Source organism: Hippocampus zosterae, chromosome 2, assembly GCF_025434085.1.
Source record: "Hippocampus zosterae strain Florida chromosome 2, ASM2543408v3, whole genome shotgun sequence".
NCBI classification, from domain to species: domain Eukaryota; kingdom Metazoa; phylum Chordata; class Actinopteri; order Syngnathiformes; family Syngnathidae; genus Hippocampus; species Hippocampus zosterae.
In genome coordinates this window covers 19,074,467-19,098,662 of record NC_067452.1, presented here as the reverse complement: position 1 = coordinate 19,098,662, position 24,196 = coordinate 19,074,467, and the positions used below count along the sequence as shown (strand labels likewise).

At 41.8% G+C, this 24,196-nt stretch overlaps 2 protein-coding genes across 2 annotated transcripts; one reads left to right on the top strand and one right to left on the bottom strand.

Moving 5' to 3' along the window:
* The first annotated feature begins 762 nt into the window (after nt 1-762).
* On the top strand, nt 763-7,686 carry LOC127595780 (cytosolic sulfotransferase 3-like). The gene is made up of 8 exons (XM_052057559.1): nt 763-913; nt 3,521-3,665; nt 3,772-3,900; nt 4,037-4,137; nt 4,231-4,357; nt 4,449-4,546; nt 7,157-7,331; nt 7,421-7,686. Exons 2-8 carry the CDS (start codon nt 3,527-3,529, stop codon nt 7,531-7,533), a joined length of 882 nt encoding a protein of 293 aa, XP_051913519.1. The 5' UTR covers nt 763-913; nt 3,521-3,526; the 3' UTR covers nt 7,534-7,686.
* A 1,258-nt stretch (nt 7,687-8,944) lies between these two features.
* On the bottom strand, nt 8,945-23,320 carry LOC127595763 (proline-rich transmembrane protein 3). Its single transcript, XM_052057520.1, has 4 exons — nt 23,058-23,320; nt 13,974-14,727; nt 13,575-13,889; nt 8,945-11,686 (listed from the first exon to the last, which is right to left on the bottom strand). The coding sequence occupies exons 2-4, from the start codon at nt 14,671-14,673 to the stop codon at nt 9,708-9,710; spliced, it is 2,994 nt and encodes a 997-aa protein (XP_051913480.1). The 5' UTR covers nt 14,674-14,727; nt 23,058-23,320; the 3' UTR covers nt 8,945-9,707.
* Between the last annotated feature and the right edge of the window lie 876 nt (nt 23,321-24,196).

The window sequence follows — 24,196 nt, the reverse complement described above, 5'->3', positions numbered from 1 at the left end:
GGCCATATACGTAAGATTCACCACAAAATCCGTATGAACTATGGCTAAACCGTATGAGTTGACAGGTATGCATTACATGTGTCGAACGTTGTGGACCTTCCTCTGTTTATTGGTGTTTTGCGTGACTGACGAGCAGCAGGATTCCAACACACCCTACCACCAGTGTTGAATCCAAATTGTTGACGTTGTCATGAGAATAATCTTCTGCCAAAATTACTATACTGGTAAATAATACCTAGTCACCTCGAAATGTGAAGTGCATCTTTGTGGATATAGTATAATCATTGTTTACTAATAAAAACACAATTTCCACTCCTTAAAAAAAAACATGTTTGCTTTTGCGTCGAATAGCGTTTTTGAAGTGGTGCAGGATTTTCAAAATGTACTGTCTGTAAGTATCATCCACAAGGGGGTAGTAGAAAACGCGAACCGGAAAAGATCACCCTTTCACATTCGACTGCTCCTGATATTAACCATCATCTCAGGTTGAGTTAAAACACGCGCAGTATACGAGAACGCACACGTAGCCAGATAATAAAACGTCCAATGGCAACACAGCACATAATTCAGTTAAACATCGTTGTCTAGAACTAAGGTCCAAACACCACTTGACAATCACCTTGAAGGCAAGCATTAATGGGCCATTCGTTTTTTATAGTGCTGCTTGCTTGAAAAATTTAGGTGTACGTATTTGCATACATCCTCTTATTTATCCACACTTCAGCTGTCGGTTAACATTGTTCAGCACAAATGTGAACATTTTGCATGAAGTGTTTTCCATGAGCCGTTTTGTACGTCATGCTTCCACTGAAGAGCGAGTGACGCAACATAATTAGTCGAACATGCGCTTGCCTGTTTGAAGAACACTTCGATACTCTACATACATTCTTGAGGATCTACTGTGCAGCTCAGTGTGAGTGGCTTTGTGTACTCTTCTTTTCTGTGGCTTTTGAATTGCGGAAAAGCAAATATTACATTTGTTTTGTATTTTGTTTCTATATTACACGTGAGTTTGAGTTTTGTTTTCACTGCCATTTCAATTTCTTACACGACTTGGTCCTGAGTACGTTTGGGGAGTTTTTAGGTGTGTACTGTATAGGTAATAGAATCTAAAAATTGCATCTAATGATAAAATGGTAATGAATGGCAGGCTTGTGATAATTTTAAAGCCTTTTTAGAACATGAAAAAATACATCTAAAAAGATGCTTGGGGAGTTTTTAGGTTTGTACTGTATAGGTAATATATTTTACCCCAAAAATTGCATCTAATGATACAATGGTAATGAATGGCAAGTTTCTGTAATTTTAAAGCATTTTTAGAACATTAATAATTACATATAAAAAGAAAGGTGGTAGGGATTACCCTAACAATAGCAGGTGTGGTGAAATGAATCCTAAAAGTTGGTCTTGCTCACATTATTTCTACATATTCACCAAGTGTATAGTGTAGTGAAAAAATAAAATTAAAAAATCCGTACAGCCCGAAATTCCTACTACGATCTTGCTGTAGACATTTTGGCACTATCCCAGACTTCTCCTCAATCTTTCCAACATAGTATTTAACATTAGCAAATATGTTACGGAACATTAAAACATTTTGCAAAAAGAGTATACTGCATATCGAAATACTGATCAATTTAAAATAAAAATAAAATTGTAAATTTCCCCAGTGTGGGACAAATAAAGGATATCTTAATCTCAGATCAATTTATTTATGTCATGTTGCAAGGTGGTGGTGGACCCCAAAAAGCAGGCAGGAGGGAGGAGTAGGGCGTATTAGAAGTATTGTATTTAAAACAAAGAAAACTAAATCCAAAACAAAGTAACAAACAAAAACCATGACTTAAACAAAAACTATCAATAACCAAAACACTACTAGACCCAACATGACAGCAGCAAAGCAACCAAACAAAACATGACAGTGTCAAGAGCAAACAAACAAACAAACAAACAAACATGACAGTGGCAAGAAGCAACAATGACCCAGTGTTCGGGCTGGGAGTCCTTTTAAGGCCCTAATTACCTATGACCAACAGGTGTGCAGCTGCTGGGGGAGCCCTACAGTGCCACTTATTGGTCCATAAGTTGGTGGTGGACCTCAAAAAGCAGACATGAGGGAAACAAGGACCTGGCACTGAGTGTTCGGGCTGGGAGTCCTTTTAAGGCCCTAATTACCTATGACCAACAGGTATGCAGCTGCCGGGGGAGCCCTACAGTGCCACCTGTTGGTCCATAAACCGTCACGACAATTTACGCATGTTCTTACTGAGCGAAATCTGAGACGGTTTATTCATTCATTCATTCATCTTACTAACCGCTTGATCCTCACTAGGGTCGCGGGGGGTGCTGGAGCCTATCCCAGCTGTCTCCGGGCAGTAGGCGGGGGACACCCTGAATCGGTTGCCAGCCAATCGCAGGGCACACAGAGACGAACAACCATTCGCACTCACACTCACACCTAGGGACAATTTAGAGTGTTCAATCAGCCTGCCACGCATGTTTTTGGAATGTGGGAGGAAACCGGAGCACCCGGAGAAAACCCACGCAGGCCCGGGGAGAACATGCAAACTCCACACAGGGAGGCCGGAGCTGGAATCGAACCCGGTACCTCTGCACTGTGAAGCCCACGTGCTAACCACTGGACTACCGGGCCGCCTGAGACGGTTTATTTGAACACAAATATATTATTCTGTTGAATAAGTAGCAAAAGTTGGATAAACAGTTACTTCCGCCACTGAGTCAGAAACAATTTCAATGCTCTTCCGTCCACTTTAAATCACAGTTATCTTAGATTTACTATTAGATTAGATTTATTAGAAAATGAGCGACTTGCTTGCTATGTTCAAAAACAGGTTCAAAAGTGTAATACAAAAAAACGTGCATAAATCAAAATTAAGTTGATAAATTTAATACATTTATTAAATATAGTACGAAATCAGAATTAAGTTGATCAATTTATTAAATGTAGTAATGTAATTCAATATCCATTATGAATACATGAGAAAATCAACATATAAATGTGCTCAAGTGTGTATGTATGTAGTTCCGATACAAACCAAAAGTTGTAAAAATAGACCAGTATAGCACATATAAGGGTAAAAGCATTTGTTTATATGCAGACTTTTTCCTTTTCTGATTGATATAAAAATGATCTATTTATATATTAATACATAACTAGGGGTAGGACAAGACAAGGTTTTTACTTCTTCCCACTCCTTTGAACATATAATTGTGTTGTATGATGACTGTTTTCCTTTCTGAGCATTTTACTTACCTTTACTTTCTGTCAATTTATTTATTACTTTAACAATAAACAACCCCCACCCCCAAAAACCAAATAAAACAGAGACATTATTTATCATGACTAAATATTAATTTTTATGAAAATGAAGTGGAAATGGAAAATTGAATTTGATCAATTCATCTGATGATTTCTTACTACACAGTGGTAGGGAATTCCTGTTCTTGCCTGTTCTCACAAGAATTAAGTAAGGAAAATCTTCATTTTGCATTTAAACAGAACCTGATGTTCGCGCCACCTCGACCAGAACTATTTGACTTTTATGGAGTCTCCATGACAAATTTCTTCACTGACAACTGGCAAAATGTAAAAAACTTCAAGGCCAAACCAGAAGATATTATCATAGCCACTTATCCCAAATCAGGTCAGGTTATGGGTATGAATACATACTTCTCATAAATTCATTGACAATCAAACAAATTGTCTTGCTTTGCAATAGCTCTTATGGAGTATTTGTATTAATACCTCAGGAACGACATGGGTCTGCTACCTCCTGGATCGGCTCTTCTTTGGAAAGACACATCCAGAGAAAGACACATCCCTCCCTCTGTATATGAGAGTACCATTTCTGGAGCTCTGCATTCCTGGTCATCCCAAAGGTTGAAAAAAAAAAGCGGTTATATTTGTCACGCACATAGATTAGAAACAATGGACCTTTCATTATGACCTCACATGCACTTCCGGGTGCTTTTAGCTGTGAATGACACTCACTCATTTGTCCAATTCCTCATTAAGGAAAAGACCTGGCAGACCAGCTCACTATCACTCCTCGTCTTATCAAAACTCATCTGCCAGTCCAGCTTGTACCAGATACGTTTTGGGAACACAACTGCAAGGTTAAATGTCCGCCATGTATGCATACAGTTGTGGCAGGTGAAGAATTGAAAGCAGAGATGTGTTGACTCATTTATGGATATCTTTTCATTCAGGTCGTCTATGTAGCTCGTAACCCTAAGGACGTTGCAGTGTCTCATTTCCATTTTAGCAGCATGAATAGCATCCACCCTGCACCAGGAGACTGGGATGGCTTTTTGCAAAGATTCATGGATGGGGAAAGTGAGGTCAACGTGTCAACAGTGTTAAGTTTTTGTCAAACAGGCTTTTCCATCCTTCACTCCTTCATGAATGTGTTCTTCTGCGGCGTCAGTGGCTTATGGAGCTTGGCATAAGCATGTGGTCGGCTGGTGGGAGAAGAAGCAAACGTATCCAAATCTGCATTACATGTTCTATGAAGATATGATTGAGGTGAAATGTTTGCAGGTTCTTTCCTTGCAAACGCTCGCAACTTCTGAGTTTCAGCATCAGAATCAGAATCGCCTTTATTGTCATTGTATAGCATACAACGAAATTTGGGTGCATTTCCAAAAAATAACAAATAAATAAAATAGAATAAAATAAATACAAAACTCAATAACACACAACAATAGCAGCAGTAGTGGTAGTGTGGACTGAGGCGTATATTGCACACAAGACCCATATTACACATGAAATGAAATGGCTCAGATATTGCTCATTATTGCGCAAGTGAGGTAGTAAGTTTGGGTTTAAAATGCAGTAGCTTTGATTATTTTCATGGCTCGAGGAAAAAAAACTGTCCCTGAATCTGCTTGTCCGTGTCACGTCGAGTGTCCGCCAGCAGGTGGCGGGTTTTCTCACCCGCCATCTGCGCACCTGTCCGTAATTTCGGGCTGATTACCCTCCTATATTAATGGGACTCCGGCAGTTCTCCCACTGCCGGAGAATTCCTCACCGTGCCATTGATCTCTCGTGCTAACTCCTCTATTTGTAGATTACTCGTTGCCTTCTTGCCTTGCGGCCTTGACTCTTGCCATTCGCGTTAGTCACTAAATTGAATACTTAGATATTGCCTAATCAGTAGCTCCTCGCACTTTGTTTTTCAGCGAGCGTTTTCAGTTGTTTCCTTATTTCTTCCCTGGTCCTTATTTGACCAGCGTTTTGTGTTTCCGTTTTTTCCCTGTCGGGCTCTTTCTGTTTTTGTCATTAAAGACACTCTTTGCTTTGAGAAAATTCTTTCGTTGTCTGTTTTCCGGGGATCCAATCCTTTATTTTTTCGTTCTGCACGGAGCGATCATTATCGCTTCGGGCAGATCGTGACAGTCCGGGTTTTATGTGATCTGTAACGCCGGCCCGAGGGTAACTTGACAAATAGGTGGTAGCTGTCTTTAACACGATATTTAAAGTCCCTGGAAAGTGAAAACAAAACACGTCGTGATAATTCTGAATGTTAAAAATCGGCAGGTACGCGCTTCAAAATTGTGAATAATCAATCAACCAAACCAGTATCTTTCCCTATCCAAAAGGGAGATTTACTTTTGGGGTGGAGGCAAAGAATGTTTTGGACACTCGGGTAAAGAACGAGTGCGGAGCTGACAACTGATCAATACCTGGTGGTGAGTTGGCTCCGACGGTGGGGGAAGATGCCGGTCCGACCTGGCAGACCCAAACGGATTGTGAGGATCTGTTGGGAGTGTCTGGCAGAATCCCCTGTCATAAGGAATTTCAACTCCCACCTCCGGCAGAGCTTTTCGCACTTCTCATCTGGGGGAGGCGGGGGACATTGAGTCTGAGTGGACCTCCATTGTTCAGGCGGCCGATCGAAGTTGTGGCCGTAAGGTGGTCGGTGCCTGTCGTGGCGGCAACCCCCGAACTGGCTGTTGGACATCAGCAGTCAGGGATGCCGTCAAGCTGAAGAAGGAGTCTATCGGGCTTTTATGGTCTGTCGGACTCCAGAGACAGCTAATGCGTAACGGCTGGCCAAGCGGAACACAGCTTCGCGGTTGCCGAGGCAAAAACTCGGGCGTGGGAAGAGCCAATGGAAGCCGACATCCGGGCCGCTTCGAAGAAATTCTGGTCCATCATCTGACGTTCCCGGAGGGCGAAGCGGTGCACCATTTACACTATGCACAGTGGGGATGGTCCGCTGCCGACCTTGACTTGAGACATTGTGAGTCAGTGGGCAGAATACTTTGAAGACCTCCTCAACTCCACCAACTCAGTCAGAAAAGGATAAGCGATGGATGGATGAAAACCCTCAATGAGATTAACCTGCGAAAATTTGCTCCTCAAATGACGTCACTGATTAGCAAAACTGCTAATAGAGCGCATTAATGTATTAACCAGTGTAAAAATTTTTTTGCAGAAATATTATCCAGAAAATTAATAATGAAGGCAAACCCATGCAAATATAGCCGATAAGAAGAAAGAAGCAGTTATGGCTCAGGCTGAAAAAGAAACCTTGGCCAACTCTAACCCAAAAAGTAAAAACAAATAGCAAGTTTAAGAGGAAATATTTGAGAGAAAAAAAAGGTCAAGGGAAACAATGTCTTATAGTCCTTCCATTCAACGTATTTGTATGAGGATTACAGCATTATATGTCATAAGGTCAATACATTTTGCTTTATGTAAACTAAGTGTGCAAATAGCGCAGCTATAAAATGTTTTAAAACCTGTTGTCTTATTTTTGGGAACATTTGAAAAAAATGCAAACTTGATTTTTAAATCACACCTTGTATTTGACAGCACTCACGTCATTTGAGAGCATTAAATTCAACACTGTGTGACTTCTTTCAGTATAAACAAAGAACGCACAGCAAAATTCCTCAGGGCATATTGTAAACTTCCTCAACTTCTTCTAGGCAACATCTACACAAATGTATCAAAAAAGGCTAATTATAGAGTCTTAATTTCCCTTTCCAACACCCTACCAAACCATTGCGGTGCCAAGCCAAACCAAAAAGTACTGATACTTTGCATAATTTCTGAGTGTGCAATGCATGTTGTGAATTGAATGGAAAATGTTTTGATATTGATTCAACAAGTCTTTTGCGTGTGCAGAACTTGGGACGTGAGATGGACAAGCTGTGCAGCTTCCTTGGCATGTCTCCCTCCGCCGAGGAGAAGGAAAGCGTCATGGATGCAGTGAAATTTGACAACATGAAAGACAACAAATTGACCAACTTTACCAATGCCCCTTTAATGAATCTGAAGGTGTCTCCTTTCATGAGAAAAGGTACGCAGCAAGATGGCTGTGAGTGCTTTGCCAGCTTGTGAGCTGATTAGTTGGAATGCCATCTGAATTGATCTCTCTGCCTTTTGAAGGGAAAGTTGGAGACTGGAAAAATCATTTCACTGTGGCCCAGAATGAGCAGTGTGATGAGCACTACAAGCGCCACATTTGTTTCCCTGGACTGGAGTTCCGCGCTGAAGTTTAAGGCTTGATCAGATCAAACAAACTGGTTCTTCTTACAAGGCGAATGACGTTGAGTGAAAGCAAGCCCTTCTAGATTTCACCTCTTGTCATCATTGTCGTCCTTTTGGCATTAATTCATTTGGGTTATGGAAATAAAGTCAATGTTAAACGGAAACCGACTTTATGATTCATGTATCATACAGGGGCCATCAAACACAATACTGTAAACATGAATCATGATCAATTTGTTTTTTTATTGTATTTATTTGCATCCAGACATGAAATTCGGTGAAATGAAATAACAAATGTTAAATATAATCCTAAAATAAACAGCTGTAATACTGAGTCTCTGCATTGAGACAATGGGGCGGGCACATGTACTCATTTTCTATGGCACGTAGTACGCTTTGCAGAGGGAGCAACACTGAACACACTTGTTACTTTCACTCTGGTCTGGAATTCACTGGAATGTAGAGCACAACACGAGGTCATTGGACAAAAATCACTAAACAACTTAAGCATCACTTTGAAAACTGGACATCATCCTATCATGCTCTGAGACATGAATACAGGTATTGGCCACTTCTGGAAATCCTGCCTGCAGTCTAATAAAGATAGCATCATGATTTTGTCTTGTGCTGCAACCCAGCAATTGCACATGCTCTGTCAAAATCCACCCTGTACACTTCGAATATTTTTAATTACAAAAATACTTGTTTTCTAGTATTATTTTCAAAGAAAATCTAAATATTTTTCCAATACTCGCATCGATATTTCAATCCTCAGCGCCGCTGAGAAACTCCGGATATCAAAACAAGACGGCACAAGCAAAAAGCATTTTCGATTGTCTTTCACAGTGACAAATGTGACTACGTTTCAAAAATATCTGGAACATAAAAACAAAAAAGTATTTACATTGTTGCTTCTACATAATATATTTGAAAGATACTTCTATCGAGAGTAATAAAATACTTCAGTCTCGTGCGTTGCTGAACAGTGAAGTGCTGTGTTCGTGAGTTCATGCCAAGCCGGACGTTGTTTCTTGGCACAGTCCTGGAAACCCGTGGCAGGTTGAAGTTCAATATCTCTATTTAATTCCTGTATAATGCAATTGATGTCACCCAATATTGACAATCACCTACAGTTAAGCACATGTAAGTATGTACTGTGTGACTGTAGTTGTAGTTTTCTACTACAATGTGTCATCAGTTCCAAAGTACATGGGCCAAGCGGCAGCATATTAAGAGCTTAGAAATAGTTGATGAGTCACCATAATGTAGATAATAGGCTGCAGGTAGACACAACAATTACAAGCACAGAAAAAAGTCAAATCATGTATGGCACATTTTTACATGACGGAGGAAAATTGAAATTAAAATTCTCAGAACCACATGAACAAATGAAATAAGTCACTGTTGTTGATATACACACACACGCACACACACACACATGCACGCAGACACACACACACACACACACACACACACACACATGCACGCAGACACACACACACACACACACACACACACACACACACACACACACACCGAAACAAAAAAACACTTTCACTAGTAACAATTCTGATGTTTAGTGATTTTACCAGGCCACCATTTGATGATCTAGTTATATTTTATTCGGATACTGAAAGCAGCAGCCACCTACTCAGCAACCATCCTTAGAATCGGAATGTATGCATGTTCCATGATAAACAAGGAGTCAGAAAAATTTCCACATCAATTCGCAGGTCAATCATTTTGGCCAAACATTTTGAAATGACCTCAGTTTTCTACAGATTGTAGAGAAACAGAGCAAGATTTTATATGAAATTTGGGGTTCAAATTTTGGTTCTTGCCTTTGTATACTCTTGCGGGTATCATGTGACTGATTTTTTTTTTACGACGCTTTGCTATCAGGTATTGGTGATATTGGAATTTGTGTGGATTTTCTACCACATCCTAAAAACATACATGTGTGATTGACGATTCTAAATTGTCCATAGTTGTGTGAATGCTTGTTTGTCGATATGTGCTCTGCGATTGGCTGTCAACAAGTATGCTGGGATAGGGTCTAACCAACTCGATAGCCTAATGTGAATAAGCAGTACAGAAACTGAAGGCATGGATTGATGCTTTATAGTTCAATTTAATAGTGTGTTTGATCTATGTCAGCCCCTGGTTCTCAAGCCTAAGATTTGTTTCATAAATCAATAATTTCACTGCTCACACTGGCAGAGTCGTCGTGTCGGCTGACCTCCAGGTAACTGCCTGAACCGACGGGCTTTGTAGCCATCGCCCACCCTCGCTCAGAGTCCGGTGTGATGAAGGGTCGTGTGTCATCCACTCTATCTTCCCCCAGATATCCCGTTGATGTCCTGGTGGGGTGAAATGACACAGGGCAAGACACCGACGAGGTGACATTTCCCGCTTCATTACCGGGCCACCTGTGACCCTGGTGGGACGGTGTGGGTGGGGCAGTCACCTGCCTGCTTGGGACACTGCTGAGAACGCTGTCCCCCAGAGGCATGGAGGACTCTGTCGGAGCCTCACTGCTTTCTGAAAAGTGAGGGTCACTGTTTCTGCGCAGCCAGAGCCCCGGACTAACTCCAGATACGGGGGAGGGAGATTGATATGTTTGGTTAAAGGGATGAAATAAACTACCCCCTTCGAGTAGGTGTTCTCGGTGCAGGGCCTCATCAATGCTGCGGGTGAGGTTGATAGGAGATGGCGGCCGAAGATCAAACTCGCACATAGAGAGAGAGGTGTCCCTATCCGGCTCCAGACCTCCACTGACTGAGCGCTGTGATGTCAGTCCGAGCGCCTGCAGTCTCAGCAGGGAGCTCGCGGAGCTATCAGATATGCCGCATTCTGCAGAACGGCCTCTGTGGTTGCGTATTCGGTTGCTATCTTTGACGCATTGCGGTTGGGCAGCGGCTTGATCATGATTATGGTTCCTGATGAGACTCTTGGTGATGTCAACTCCAGAACGTTCTTGGCCAGCCCAATTGTTGGGCACCTCTGCTTGACCTCCTGCTGCAACACCGTTACTATCGGACTTTCTGCAAGGTTTCCCCGTCAGACTCTGGACGATCTTGGACCAGCATGTGTGTCTATGAGAGAAGCCTCCAGAATGGCCAGGCGACGGTGTGTCTCCTGTTATTCTTCCTTCTCCTGTTCTTCCCTCATTTCTTCCTCTGCAACACTGTGGCCTCCAGAACACCCACGAGGTCGATAGGAGGAGGCATAATCCCCAGGTTAGCTCCAGGAGTCTGGCCCAGAAATGGACAAGCCACCAGCCCCAGTTGAAGCTCATCCAGTCACCAAGAAGTCCATAGAGCCAAAGGGTGGCATGAACATGTATCCCACAGCACAGCCCTCCAACAACTGCACAAATCGCCAGCACCTTTCCAAGAACCATCCCTTCTCTCCTGCTACCTGTCCAAGCCTTTCTCCTGGCCTCTTCAGCGACTCCAGAGTGAGGAATCGGAGGGCAACGTATTCGCGGAAAGACATAGAAGAGGAATCCTAGACAGAGACCCAGACCCCAGCACAGGGAAAGAACCTGGAGAGTGACAGGTACCACGGGTGACAGAGCTGGCGAAAGCAGATCTGCTGCCAGCAACAGAGTGCACTGCAAGACAGCCAACACGGCCACCAGGGGAGGACGCTCCAACGTTGAAGGTAAAACTGTCACTCCGGCCACCCTCAGGGCCAGCAGAGCCACGGCAGCGTGCGACCACACCAGCAAGTGTAGCGGCAAATTGTAAATGGCCGCGACTGCCGAACGAGGGAGGATGTTCTGTGTCCCGTAGGGATCAATCAGAAAGAGAGAGGCCCTCAGTCCTCCAACCAAAAACAACAGGGCGTTGGCCAGAGAAAGAGCCCCCCGATGAGGACAGTTTGAACCTGGAGACAAGATGATCCCGAGAGCAGACCCAGCAAACAAAAGCAAGAAAAGGGTTGCTGACCCGTAGACATGCAACTCCCACGCAAAGGTCAGATTCCTGCTCAGGTCACCCCAGTAGATAAGGCTTCTATTTGGGGAAGGCTCAGCGTTAGCAGTAGGGGACGACTTTGAAGCTTGATAAGGATCCGCTAACAAGATGGAGCCATTCTTCTGATCAATGAAGCTTGTTTGGCTGACTGGTGCAACACTGTTAGTCATTAATGACAGGTTAGCTGCAAATAGTAAGAAAAAGAATAACGTTAGATATCTATCATTTCAAAATTGTATATATGAATATGTTCATATACTGTACATATATCGACAATATCATGAAATTTGTAACACTTGTATGTGAGGATGAGAAAATAGATTTTTTTTCTTGTCTTTTTGATATCGTGTTATCAGGTTGTTGTAAGACCAAGCAAGATGTCTGTGGTTGAAGTGGAGGCGCCATTTATATGAGGCAGATGATAAGTGCCTGGTCATGTATCTACATATGACCCCACTTCAGGAGAAAGAGTCAGAAGTTTCTAAGTTGCAACCCTCCTGGTTGTACTTGAACTGCCTCCTTGATGCAAGTTTTTATTAAATTGTATCTCTCAATATTTTTCAACCCACTGAAGGGTTAGCATTAAGGTATTATCATACTTATAATTCCTGAAGGGAATCGTAAGAAAAAAACTCCAAAAGAGTAAACATTTGAGATGTGGTGTCGAAGACACGAGTGGGCTGTTGTTCAACATCACGGTAACAAGCTATCGGGCCATCTGGTCCATTCCAGTCTCATTATGCGGCTAACTTGTAATGCAGCTAATCACCCGAGGTCTAAATATGATTTTGACAAAGGAAGGTAACTAAGTAATCTAATGAAACCTCTAAACTATAATTGTGTGCATCATGATGTAAGCCGCAGCACTGTAAATATCTCCTGCCTGAGCCCGACAGTACCAGTTCACAGGGTCAAGAGAATAAATTTGAGCCACTGAAGGGACTAGTGGACATTACAGTCAAGTCATTTCTTATGTAATTCAACTAGAATGGCAAAACATCAGCCGCATAATCTCAGATACAATAATATCACGAGGATAATATTCATTAACACACCAGACATAATGCAGAGCAAGTCATATTTGGAAAAAGGTAGCAATTACGTGCCTTAATTATATTAGATTTATGAAATGAATAGCAAAGTACGCATGTTACATAACGCCATAGAGCATTTCAGTGGAACTCAGAACACTTTGACATTTTACAGGATTATATGGTATATTAGTGTACATCTTAATCTGTCGTAATCATGTTTGAATGCATACCACTTCATTTTTTTGCTCCTGCACCGGGAATACACCATGGGGTGGCACCACGGTGGACGACTACTTAAGAGACAACAGATGTGCGATGTCAAGGGCTAATTTATGTCAATGTAAGCCTCTACATTTTGGGAGTTTGATGGATGGCGGCACAAAGAGGTCCAAGAGTAAGAGTTTCTTAACTTAGTCACTCGGAGCACGTGACACGGAGCCTAATGAGGTATTGTTCAATTCCAAACTCTTCTGTTACTTGAACAGCTCACCAAGCTATTAAGCATGTTTTTTGGTTTATGTCAAAGTGTTTGACTTCCTTCCTTCCAACAATTCCTTACTGGGCTGTGATCTGGACACATTCCACAATGCGCAGCTGGGTATGCTTAACTTACCTCTAACCTGGAGTCGTTCCCATCCCACATGCACCGTTGTGTGTATTGAATGCACACACGTGGCAAGGGACTCATACAAAATGCTGACAAATGTCTACGCCCAGTCAATACCATTACCGTGTTGTCCCCTAACAATGTTTCACACGTTCGCTTTACCATTTCCTTTTCCGCAAACCCGGATTCCGTTTTCTATACATCTGCTTTTCATTACCAACTACATTCTCAGAGTTTCTATTGCTTTTTTTTCTTTGCCACACATTCACCCAACCCAATGCTTCTGTTTCAACAGTCTTTTTGGGTTTTTTTCTGAACCCACTTTCCTCTTGTATGTTTGCATGCCAGCGATTCCAGTTATTTCCCTCCCTTGTCAAACTTGTCAAACTAGTTTAACCAGCTGGCTTGCTTCATGTACACTCTTCAAGTACCTGTTGATGTTGGTTGCACAATTGTCCTTGTTCTGTTTCTCTCCAAATGTTCAGTTTTGTTGTGTTTATTCGTAGCTTTGCTTGGTGTTTTCTGATCCAACTCGGTAGTAAGAGGGATATTAACTGCAGTTGTGACAGCTATTTTCTCTGTCATGATTTTTGGAAGTGGAATCTTCTTGCTTTGATTGATGACCGGCTGTCTGGTAGTCTGTGGGTGTTTGCCAGTAGAGCCGATTGTTGTGACAGTGGAGGGTCGGTTTAAAGTCACTGCAGCCTCAGACTCATTTCGTCTGCCAATGGCGAGTGTCATTTCACCTGAGAATGGGAAGAAAATACAATAACTGTGAAGTGCAAGTGCTGATTGTAATGTGAAAGGCAAAACTCAATCAAGTTCCTCACCTGTTGATACAACGGCAGGAGGAGTGGCATGTGTTGCTACTGGAGACGGCATAGCTCGTGATACAGTTTGTGTTGTCAGTGCCGACACTTGAGGCTCTACAGCCCGAGTGTCCACTGATGAATTGTGCATATCAGCTATTTTAGTCCGGGCTTGTGGTTGATACTCTGTTAATTTATCAGTAGTCGATGGCACAGGAGTGAGCAATTCCTCCTTTTCAAGCATCAGTGTTGCACTACCTGATCCGAGTCCCTGCAATTCATTCGTCTCTTTAAGTCGACTGCGAGCTGTTGCAGGGTTGTCACCGGAGGGTAAAGTGAGCACAGATGTCGTCAATTCTTTTTCCTTCTCCAACGTCCCACGTAGTGGCGGTGTACTTGAGCCCATCTTGGGCCCGGTAACGCTTGGCCAACTCATGTTTCCTCCATGGCTCCGCGTCTGAGAAGAAAGGACTGACGTCGGCTCTTGCTGCTCTGCATTTGTTGCTGTCATCCGACCCCGCGCTGTAACCTTAGCTGGCGCGGCAGTGCGCCCGCTGGGAGGCAAAGAAGACCAGGATCCATCTGTCTGCTTGGTGGGTTGAGAGTCTTCAGGAAGATCCAGAGGAGAGAAGGAGGGCGATGTGCCAATGATGACCTGAGCATCAGATGGATGGAGGGACGAGATGAGGAAGCTTACTAAAAGTAGTGGTATGGAAGCCATGGCCTTAGTAGGTAGCAGTGCCTCTTGCTGTTACACCATCCTCACATTGGGCTTCTGTCGATTCAGAAAAAAAGAGAATCATTTACCATATTTGCTGGTGCTGGTGTCATAACCCACAAGAAATTGTCGATTGTTATACAATAGCGCTGAGCAGTACCGTACCTAACGGGGTTTGGGTAGCTTCAGATTTTTTTTAATGGTCATTTATGTGATTAAAGTCAAGTCAATTATGATTAGTAACGGATGATATTTATGTTATTTTTAAGAGACAGGACATTGTAGAAAGGCAGGTCGTTTGTTGCTTGCCGAAGGCCAAGACAATATTTTTTTTTAAATGTGTGAAGATGTATGTATTCTTCTTTTTAGGGAATACAAATGTGTAAACCAAATTAAATTAAGTTTAATTTAAGTTACATCTTTGCACTTTAAAAGTTGTAACATAAATTCTGTGCTCTAACCACAAAGTCATATTTGGTCCCTGGTTTACGAGTTTAAATACAATTCGGAACTGACCGCAGTCTAGAGCTAAATTAATTAATTATAGGAAATATTTGTATGGGAAAAAAAAACAAAGCAACATGTCTATACCACCCTTAGCATTTAATAGTCTTCGGTTATTCTGTGGATTTGCTATGCTAACTGAGAGGTCATGTTATGGTGAGGTCAGTGAAACTCCTGTCGGGGGTTTTGCAGTCAGGCACGTCACGAGCATTCACACAAGGATGTGTCAAATGTTTGCTTTCACAATACACAGCACGGCGAAACAAGCAGAAACATACACTAAAGGAGGCAGTTTGACTTCATGAAAAAAGCCTTTCCTAAAAGTGTCAAACAAAATGATGCAAGATTCACAATTTATTGTCAAACAGGCACACATTTTAATAGCTGTTTAAAATTCACATTTTTTTAACACTGAATTATCGATGCTGTTTCTTTATGTGAGAGGTATGTCATGCAGTAAATGAACCATTAGTCATCTGGTTTGTCATTTTGACATATTTCATCAAGTATTTTGACTGACAATTTGTTCAAAGCATTGAAATACTTTTGATTCAGAACCCACTGTCACTCAGAAACGCAGCACCTCAAGCCTGAAGGATTACACAATCCCCAAGTATTAAACAGATAACCTTCCCGCTTCCCGAAACGAGTGTCTTCCTATTTTGGCTCATGGCTTACGTAAACCTTTCTTGTTCATACTGGCCTCTATCTGTGACTCACAATGGGAGAAACCCCCGAGCGGCAGAGTCAAGACCACGCTGAAACTTCAGCATGAAACATTAGCATGAAACATTAGCAGAAATCAGTCTGTGCATTTTGTGTGTGTGCGTGTGTGTGTGTGTGTGTTCGTGCGCACGCGTAGGCCTGCGGGAGAACTCATTCTGTCACCAATGACTAACCAAGGCTTCATTCACAGCTGTGATGACTTGCTTGCACCTTTGACGCTCATTTAAAGTACAGTATTGTTTTCTTTGGTGGGTGGAGGGGTGAGTATTCCATATTGGGAAATAACGACAGCTCCCACAAACACCAACCGAGAAGTCACAGACAGTGGTCAGAAAATCCCAATTACCTATGCAGAGAAATTAACAGATGGGTATTTTACCCTAGTTTGTCGGTTCGTCCTCTGTCTGCGACCTGGGTAGTACCCTTCCGTCATCGTGGCCTCTCTCCTTATTCATGCAATAATCGTCCTCTGTCCCTGTCCGTCCTCGTCCTTTTAAAGCGCTTTCGTCCCAGTCCGCCCCCCACTCCAAAAAAAAAGCATTTGTGCATTACGCCAATGGAGAGAGGCAATTAATACCCTACAAACGAGACAGCATTTACTTTGCTCCATACATTCGCGCAAGACTGCTGATCCCATCTTGAATGGCACCTTTTGCGACAACTGCGAGCAAGTACTATCATCGACAATATTTACATGACATACCGTATACAAAAAAAAAGCTGCAGCCATATTGGATGTGGCAAAGCAAAGCAAATAATGAATACGCTTCCCCCTTGGAGATGTACTGTATTATCCAGCACCAACTCACTGGATTAATATGGAATTATTGCTTTTGATTATGTGATGCTATCCGAGCTCAGTTTTACAATATTATTTGCCGAATTTATATCAGAATGCCCATCGTTGGAAATACAGTATACAAGGGAATTGACCAACAGTGCGGAAATATACAGGTAAGTGTGCCGCATAACAGTAGCCTCAGTGTTTATTTTGCTTCCGGTCTCAGTCACTTCTTCTACTTACAGGCTCATTGGCTGGTGTCCAGTTCAACTCCCTTCCTTTCCTCTTTTCCGTTTCTCTTCCCCTTAACCTGAATAATTCTAGCCCAGAAATACAGCATGCCTCTAGATTATTGTTGAATTGGGCCAGTGAAGATAGCGCAGCAGAAGACAGGCCATTTTAACAAAGTGGAGGTATTTTCACGACAGGGGAGGATAGGCAGATAAAGCTTCAAAGTAATAACCAAGACGGTGGAGAAGGCGAGCGATGAGATGAAGTGACAGCGGAGAGGAAGGACCGTGGCAGGATGGAGGGACAAAATGCTCACGAGGAGAACAAGTGAAAGTTTAAATTTACAGCCAAAGGTCAGATCTCTGTTCTATTCTAGTCCAGCTAAAAAGTGTTTGACGGGGTTGAGATCATCTTTCACATAATACTCAATCAATCTGAGCAGGTTTCTCACACTAGGGTGCTGTCATGATGAAAAAGGACCAATAGGAGCTACCTCATTGGTGTCAAATTCAAGGCCTGGGAGCCAGATCCACCCCATCCCAAACATTTAACATGGCCCACGAAAGCAAATCATGTGTCAACCTTGCTAAAATCTGTACCAATATTTTTTGTGTCTCTTTTTACACTACCTTGAACAATCCCAATACTATTAACGATTAGACTAAACTTCTAATTTTACAACTTGCAATCCATCAAGTTGCGTAAATGTAATAATATGATGAAAGGAATAAATACTTATTTGGTTTCACCGTCAAAATGGTTCTCTGAAGGAAGCTGTAACTTCAAAGTGGCCCGCCATAAAAATGAGTTTGACACCCCTGGGACACTTAACTCCTGATTCATTTATAAAATTATGTGTGCCATGACTTCAGTCTATAAACTATGCCCTGTTATAAGACTAAGACGTTCCATTTCCCCTTTCCACTTTGGTGAGGTTTCCATTTCGCCACAGAGAGGCTGCAGGCCAAACATAAACAATATCACCAGTGAGCAATGGCTTTAACAAAGACATCTCTCATATGAGTGAGATGAATGCATCTTGAAAGAATTAAGACTTCCCTGATGTTTGTGTTTGGATCGGCGCATTAAAATCAAACAACTATGTATGATTAGGAAAAGACAGCGCCACTCTGAACACATTTAATCCCCGAAGAGAAAGAACTGTCACATCGGCTGCCGTTGTGGCTGTCCATGGGGGGAGAAGGCAGATGGGTGCAGCCAGTCTGAGCATTTCCATCATGTTAGCCCCCCCAACCACTCCCCTCCCGCCAGGGGCCAAAGGACACATCACTCTGCTCATTCACTTGCAGACGGGTGTGCATGTTGTGGAGATGTCGTCACTCTCTCTTATACAATATGTCCTTTCTCCAGAACAGGAAATGCTTACGGCCAAGATGGAATAGTATCGCAGCGAAACATGGAAGATGACACGATCGCTTACTTTATCACATGGATCACAACAGGCACTAATGGCTTAATCAATGTGGTCCTTTCTGTGTTAATAAATTAACATGTGTAGTCAAGTGTTGGTTGGTTCATATAGAACTGTACAGACAGGGCGGTGGGGTGTATGTGGAAGATTTTGGAGACATTTTTTGTTTCTCCTTTTGTGCCAGCGTCCAGACAGCTTGGCAGCAAAATGTTTCCTTTCATTCCAGAGAAAGTTTAGTTGTAAACTGTGCTATTTCTGCAGTGACTGTAAAAAAGATGTACACATTTGAGCAGCAAATGTTGATCACAAAACACATCTGGTCTGTACTGTATGAAGTATAAGACGGATGTGACGTCAAATGTTACATTTGAATGTTAGCAGCATATAATGTAATTTGGTTCCCCAGTGATGAGATGTCAAACGGAAGTAAAGTAAATGCTAGGACAAATGCTCGTAGAGCCAAACAGAAGCAGATGAGTGGCGCTATTTTATTCCACGGGGGAACACTGTTTCACGCAACGCCGAACACATTTCCTAGTAAAGCTCCACCTCCAACAGTGTATCCAGAACTGAACAAAGCAATGTTCCTTTCCATATGATGCACAGTACTAAATAGCACAGCATTCAAAGAGAAGAAAGCAGCCTGAGTTAAGACCAGATGGAGAAATGTTTCATCCAAAAGAACCTTACAGGAAAGATAGCAGGTGTTTTAACACGTTGAATTTGCCCTTTGAATACTTTTATTTAACCTATCTGACTGTGTGAATCTGTTTTGACTCATCCATTACTGTTTGTGTGTGCACAGTTTAACAATTAGTGACTTGATCACAGAGTGCTCACCACGTAAACTGACTTCACACACTCTACGTTATCAAGGGGGCACCGTGATTAAAAATCACAGTCCGAGAAGAAGCTGAGAGGTAGAGCTGCTTCATGGAGGACGAGAAGGGACCTTAGCGCGTCCGTGAAAATGCAACCCCAAACCTTTCAAGTAAAAATCTGAAGGAAGCGACAACAGAAAATAAAACTGGATGAAATAAACTGTGTTAAACTGTTTTCTATGTTATTGCTGGAATGTCCACTCTCCACAGCAATTTACTGTATGGCATGTTTGCATTGCCTCATGTACTGTAGGGGGACACATGAGGCTGTGAAGCAGCGTATGCACAGCGAGAAATGGGGAAATGGGAGGGAGAGTATATGCGGTTATCTTGGTATGTGGTTGAGTGGGGGGAGGTTGCGGGTATAACCGTTAAAAATTCCACACCTTGGAATAACATGTGGATTGCCTGCATAATATTCTCCTGCTTCTCCTATATATTTGACAGATTTGCTCATCTGAACACAGCTAATAATTCAGTTTATGTTACGCTGCTTAAAACCTAGGAAAATAAACAAGAGTATAATTCATTCTACTGCAGTGCTGAGAGCCAACTAACTCCGCAAACAGTCCATGAGAACCTGCAAAACAACAGCGAGTCACATAGAGCAGCATATACAGTACTGTACTCCATGAATATTCAAATAAATAAATAAATAAAATTATGAATATGTTTGAAAAAATCCGCCATGCACCGAATGCGCGATAAATGAACTGCGAAATAGTGAGGGATCACTGTATTCTTCTTTTTTTTTTAATGTTTAAGACGCCCCAACTTCATTGGAATTGGGTTTGTATGATACCCAAGGTCCCAGGTTTGACAGTAACATTCACCTAACTAAGGAAAGCTGATGAACATTTTTGCCTTTTCTTATATGTTTGGGATATAAAGCTACCCAACTCGTTCCCAAAGCCACACATTCCACATATGCAAAAAGAATGAGTATGTTCAGGTGTCCAAATAGTGGCCCCACATTCCCAGTGACGCACCACAAGTGGCCGCGCGAGACAGGTGCTAAATCATGTGTAACCACCAAACACCCCCCGGCAAAAGACACTATGCACATCACAAGTCCTCAAGTGTTGGCCTGCAACAGAGAATGAAGCAAACGTCTCACTCTGTTGCAGCTTGATGCAATAAAAGGTGATAAATGAAGTGTTGCATGGCAAACACTGGCCATTGAAAAATTTGTGATGCATCTACATGAATATTTCATGCTTATGATACGAAGCTGTTAAAAGCCCGCAATTGTATTTAATGCAAAGGGGGCTTGTGCTTTTTTGCTATACAGAATGTGAGTAATGTTTTATTTCTCAGTTGTGACATCTTACGGTTGTGAGTTCTGGCAAGACAGTCTGCTGGAGTCTGCGAGAAAGTATGGAACTACACCGCTTGGTTAAAAGCCTCAAGGTAAGCCATTATTGTAGTAAAACACATGCAATTCAATACAAAGGCATGGCTTCTCTTCTGTCCTCTTAAAGCCTTTACGCAAAAGCCAACTTGTCCACGAGAAGGACTATATAACAAGCTGTAAATCTTTGTTGAACTGTGTTGGAGGAAAGATGAAGCCGTTTTGTCCTGCCAATGGATCAGGGTGTGTTGTTTTTCTTCTGAATGGAGTTCATCTGGCGGCTTCTGCTTGACGTCCAGTAGCACGTTGGCCCAGTTTCCTTTCTCTGTGTGATGTGTTCAAATTTTCCTAACCCGTGTGTTGCAACCACACACAAACACAACATGCTGTACATCTGCTAGTGTGAAACAATTGCAGAAACACAACTGAATTTGTTGCTTGTTTAAGTGTAATTAATGGCTATTTCCACTCTTTGTGCTCTAATGCTGTTTCAATTTGCTGGGTTATTGTTTAGGATAATTTGGTTCCTGCTTCAGTCTAATGAAACCCAAGAAGGTGATCTTACAACAGATCATTGGGAGAGATGTGACCATGGAAACAAACCCGGAAACCTCTGAACTAATAGAGTCTTTGTAATCCTTGCTTTACAAGTACTTACAACTGCTTGACAACATCTACCCATGGTCTATTTTCATGTTTACTGGGATTTCAGAATGAACTCATACAAAGTCTCTTTGCAGCATGTGGGCTGTGCTGTTTCACTTCCCAATATTCTGCCGATATGATTTCAACAAGCCCAAGCATGACTAAGTTGCAAACCAACATCCTTCTCAAACTGATACAGCAGAATAGAACTGAATGAGCAAAAACTTACTGCAAGGTCCATTGTAATCATGGCGCACCACAAACAAAAATGGCTTGTACAATAAGTCCATTTTATCCATCCATCCACCTTATCTTCACTCGGGCCGTGGGCGTGCTGGAGCCAATCCCAGCTGTCTTCGGCAGTAGGCAGGGGACACCCTGAACTGGTTTGCAGCCAATCGCAGGGCACACATAGACAACAACAACCATTCATGCTCACAATCACAACTAGGGACAATTAAGCGTGTCCAATTAACCTACCATTCGTGTTTTTGGAATGTGGGAGGAAACCAGAGTACCCGGAGAAAACCGACACAGGCACGGGAAGAACATGCAAACTCCACACAAGAAGGCCGGAACTCAGATTCAAATTCTGGACCTGTACTGTGAGGCAGGCGCACGAACCGATCGTCACTGTGCTGCCGTCCATCTTATCCAATGTGCAGAAAGATCTTATTTCTGCACATTGGATGCCAGGGGAATTAGTTTCTTTGAAAGTTCCAACCTAAATGTTCATCACCTGTTTAAAAGAAATGATGTATCTATCTCATGTATTAAAAGCTAATTCTAAAATTTTCTTGACAAATATTTGTTCTATGTTCCCCATTACACCCGTTTGCTGAGTTTGGTCATGTGACATTTGCAAGCTGAGCCATGATTGGCCGTTACTTGAGTCCTGAACAACTGTGAGGTCATTTTCAGTCAACAGCATTTGACTGCCCCCTGAGCTGGATAAAAATGGGTGGATTTTGCTGCTTAGTTCATATTCCACAAACACAATAATCAAATATTCAAAATACTGTGTTTGTACTAGTGGCACCGCATAGAACATATTACTGTAAAGAAAATTTCTGACTTAACTTCCCATTTAAATATAACTAAAATAATTTTTCTTTTTAAATCATGACGAGGAAGTATTGCAGTATATAAAATGGATGTATTAATATTATTATTTTGTTTAGGGGGGCTGGAACAGATGAATTTTGATAAATTGAAAAAAATTCATTCTATATATATATATATATACATATACATATATAATGTAAAATATATATGTAATATATATATATATATATATATGTGGGATATATATATATAATATAGATATATGTGGGATATATATATATATATATATATATATATATATATATATATATATATATATATATATATATAGGGTGAAATGACGCATAATTTTGACTTAGTGTTCCACTGTATTAAAAAAAAAGAATGACTAATTAAAACAATTTTCCCCATTTCCCATCGAGAAAATTTGGTCCACTGCACATCCCATAATCATCTGTATTTAATCAATATCTTACGAAAAAATAATAATTTCATTTGTTTCCACTAAAACATTATTACAATTCATGGAGGCCCCACTTCTTCCGCCACCACTCACTCACACACTGCAATGTTTTCCATTAGAAATAGGAAATTACTCAGATTAACAAGTGTTGTAAAATATTACAGTGGGTGATGTCGTGAGAAATGGACATGACCTGCAGTAGCCTTTACTAGCCTACTATTATGGCCACGACGCTCGTTCACGTTAGATTGTATGACTGAGCAAGAGTGACGCCGTACCGCAGTCTCCACGAAAAATATTGGACGTACCTGCTGGTTGCTACTCTGCGCCACGACACCGGTTGGGATGCGCTAGCTGCGGAACAAGTGACCATAGCCCACCGATGATTATTGGAAGAAGACGAAGAAGAAAGTGAACTCACGCTAGGGTCTGCACTGCTGCAATCAACCGGCTCGACAGTGAGCTCGCGAGGAGGACTGGAGAGAGAGGGTGACGCCCCCCTCCCGCTGACTGACCGCCGCATCTCTCTTCACGTCCAACTGTCCTCTCATGTGCCCCAACAACCCAGCTGGAGAACGCAACAGCTCACCATGGAACACGCAGCCTACACATTACGCAACCGCACCAACCACGCACGCCGTAAACTGGCAAATTGGACCGTGACGACACACATTCAGTGATATCTTGATTTACGAATTTAATTCGTTCCGTGACCACTCTCGAAAGTCATTCGCTAATGAAATGAAGTGAGATGCTATCAATCGGTTCCGGACCCCAACGTTTTTGGTTACGTTTGTTTGTTTATTGAACATATAAAGAACATACAATAACAGATTGACCAAAGTGAAGGCAAGAAAAAATTATATAAAAGGAGATAAATAAATAAATACATAAGTAAATAAAAAATCAGACATCATCACAGTTATATGTTCAAAGGAGTAGGAAGAAGTAAAAACACTTATCTAGTCCTACCCCTTGTTATGTAGTAATATGAATACGTTTAATGAAAGAAATATCACACCGTATTGTATAGAGCAGTACTGTACATGGTTATAAATCTAAAGCCATAATTCCGCTCCAGAGTCCCAAAATCACATACGTATTTTGTTGCGTTTTTTAAAAAAAGTATTGTATATCACAGTGACTGTTTTTTCCCACCAAGTACAACAAAAAAATCTCTGCAAGTACCCCCATCATTACCAACAATAGAATACAGTCGTGCAGTAGTTTCTTTAAAAAAAAAGAGATGGAGGTCGTGTTCACATCAGAATATTAACACTGCATTTAAACACAGAGGGGGGGGGGGGGATACTACAGTATACAGTACTTAATGAGTCAATGTAGGCTACCACACACACACATACACACAAAACTACAATACAAGTGTTTTTAAAAAGTACTGTGCTTGCTGTAAAAAAAGAGCCACTGTAACATTATGTGCAGTTCC